General features: G+C 32.8%; 1 protein-coding gene across 2 annotated transcripts; it reads right to left on the bottom strand.

The window, feature by feature from the left end:
- Nucleotides 1-329: 329 nt before the first annotated feature.
- LOC146951923 (uncharacterized) lies at nt 330-2,336 on the bottom strand. 2 transcript variants are annotated; one of them, XM_085756444.1, is made up of 2 exons: nt 2,272-2,336; nt 330-1,337 (listed from the first exon to the last, which is right to left on the bottom strand). In XM_085756444.1, exon 2 carries the CDS (start codon nt 1,316-1,318, stop codon nt 620-622), a length of 699 nt encoding a protein of 232 aa, XP_085612570.1. In that variant the 5' UTR covers nt 1,319-1,337; nt 2,272-2,336; the 3' UTR covers nt 330-619. The 2 variants fall into 2 exon arrangements, with proteins under 2 accessions (XP_085612570.1, XP_085612565.1); XM_085756439.1 differs by having other exon boundaries at nt 330-1,318.
- Between the last annotated feature and the right edge of the window lie 441 nt (nt 2,337-2,777).

Here is a 2,777-nt window from a genome sequence, read left to right as displayed (position 1 = left end):
ACCCTCATCTATTATACAACAAAAACGGCAACATCCAGTGTTATAAAACTCCTCACATTATGACTTCCAAGGCAGCCTTACCATACATTTGCAAGAATGTTGATTTGAACATGTGACCTCCTCCTAATCACAGGTAAGTTACTCTAACCATTCCGTCACCTGTAAAGTCTCCCCTTCTCAAATCCTAATCTTTACGAACAAATGAATTAACAGGCATAACCCTGATGAAATAATGAAGATAATGTATACTGAAAACAGGAAATATCTAAATAGTTTTTCATATAAGATGACCACATTAACATGTATTTAAAAAAGAGGAAACCAAAAACTGGGAAAAAACTACAATTCCAATAACCATCTCATAGGTATATATCATGAGTATATAAACATCAAACTAACAATCTATATCTGCATTTGATTTTATGATCTTGAAATGAAATTTCTCATAAGAACACATATCAAGATCGATAAACTAATTAGAGAGGAACTAAAAGAGTAACAACAGAGTATAATATGAACAACCTCCACAGTTACAAAATAATAACATGAAGAAAAGGCACACTGAAAGTTTGATAAGAGCTTATGTTTGGTTATATCGGCAGTCTGAACTCTATTCAATCTATTGCCAAAGTAAAGCAAGTACCACACAAAAAATAACAAACATCAACAGCCTCTTCAGATAATAATCTTGTTGCCCTTGACCTGTGTGCAGAGGATATCTATGAACATGGCCACCGTGAAATGCATTAGAAAACCCATAAGGGAAACCAGCAGCTCCACCATACATGGCCCCACCGTGAAAACCATGCAACTGAAAGTTAAATAAGGATGGTATAAATCCCCCCAATCCACCAAATCCGGCAGCAAATGTGAAATTCCCAAATCTTGCAGTTGTTGCCGGTACAAATCCCCCTAATCCACCTGTGAATCCAAATCCATGTTGAGAAAAAGGATTTGATTCAGGTGGAGGTGCAGTTTCAGGTCTCTGACCGGCAGGACGATGAGGGATATTAACACCCGGAATAGATTTCGACCTCGGATCAGTTGAAGTCTTTCCTCTCCCATATAAAGGAACCAATTTCTCCTCCTCAATCATCGCTTTACAAACCGGGCATTCTCGTGACTGGGAGTGAAAGTGAAGCCATTTGTAAAGACAAGGCCAACAGAAAAGATGACCACACAAAGTAATAATAGGATCTTGTGCTAAGTCAAAACAAATGTTGCATTCAAAATTGCCAGCATCACTGTTATTATTATTACTCGAGTAAGGAGGGCTTGGGGGAGACCTGCTTGTTGATTCCCCAAACCCACTTGCCATCTGTAAAATAAAATCCCAACTTCACATTACAGCCTTGTTAGGGATAAACAGTTTAATTAAGCACTTATAACATAAACACTTATCATATAAGTTCTTATGCCTAAGCTATTTCTATAGCAAAACATCAAATAAAGTCAAATGGTTTTCATATAAGCTAACCAAGAGAGCTTACATAAATAAGCTGAAAACAACTTATGGACTTATTATACGCTGAAAACAGTTTAATTAAGCACTTATGGCATAAGCAATTATCATATAAGTACCTATGTATAAACTATTTCTATAGCAAAAGATAAAATGAAGTCATGGTTTTGATATAAGCCATCCCTCCACCTTATTAAAATAAGCTGAAAACAACTTATGCACATGCCAAATGTTGTTTTCATAAGCTATCCCAAATAGTCTCACAAGTTCTTATGCTAGTAGATAAGCTCAAATAAGTCAATCCAAACGAACCCTTGCACATAAAAACTTAATTATGTCTAAAAACATTAGATCTAAGATATCAAATTACAAAATACATACACAATATTGCTAAGTCAAAATTATTCATTTTCATACATAAGATGAAACCAGTGACTCCCTCAAAAAAAAAAAAAAAAAGATGAAACCAGTGACGAAAATTAAATTAAATTGTTAATTGAATTTAAACAAACGAACACATATACATAGCAAACAGGAAACACAAAACATAAAGCTAAGAATGTTATAAAGGAAAAAAAAGCTAATTTTTTTGTTGAAGATTTAACAAAATGGATAAGGAACAAAGACATATTGAAAATGAAATTTCCAAAAGCATAACCCTAATTCAGATTTCAATTGAAACATTTTAGACAACAAATTTGAAACAAAAATCGAAATTCGAAGAAATCAAGGTTTGTAAGTTAAGACCGTTGGAAAATCGAATTGCAAAAATAATAAAAAATAAATAAAAAATTGAGGAAAAGGGGTACCTGAAGAGAAACAAAACGGTGAAGCAATGAACGATAGATCCTTGTTGAAGTCAAAACCTCAAAACAAAAACTATTATTACAACAAGGTACTATTATTATTATTATTATTTGTGTTTATTTTTTCTTTTCACGTGGATGAAAAATAAAAATAGTAGAAATTGTGAAGGAGGGTAAAAAACAGAGTGGAAATTAATGATTGTGTGTTTAATTAAGTCTATGTTTAGGACATTGATTTTCTTTCTGGTTTGGCATAACCGCGGAATCTTAACAAGAAAATTATAAGTAGTTTTAATTAAAAAATGGAAAATGTTAACTTGTGCCCTTAAGGCACAAGTTTAGAAGACAAATGTAGAAACTTATTTTTAAAAATTGTGCATTCAATGTCTTGGAAAGTTAAAAACTTATTTTTTCAATACAACACACATGTTTTAATTCTTTTTTTAACTCCTTAACTTGTGCCATAAGGGCACAAGTTAACATGACCCTTAAAAAATTAGTGGCAGTAG

The sequence above is a fragment of the Medicago sativa genome, chromosome 1 (genome assembly GCF_051527215.1).
Source record: "Medicago sativa cultivar Bolivia chromosome 1, Bolivia_mono, whole genome shotgun sequence".
In the NCBI taxonomy this organism is placed as follows: domain Eukaryota; kingdom Viridiplantae; phylum Streptophyta; class Magnoliopsida; order Fabales; family Fabaceae; genus Medicago; species Medicago sativa.
The sequence above is the reverse complement of the archived record's forward strand: the minus strand, read 5'-3'. Positions and strand labels throughout refer to the sequence as shown.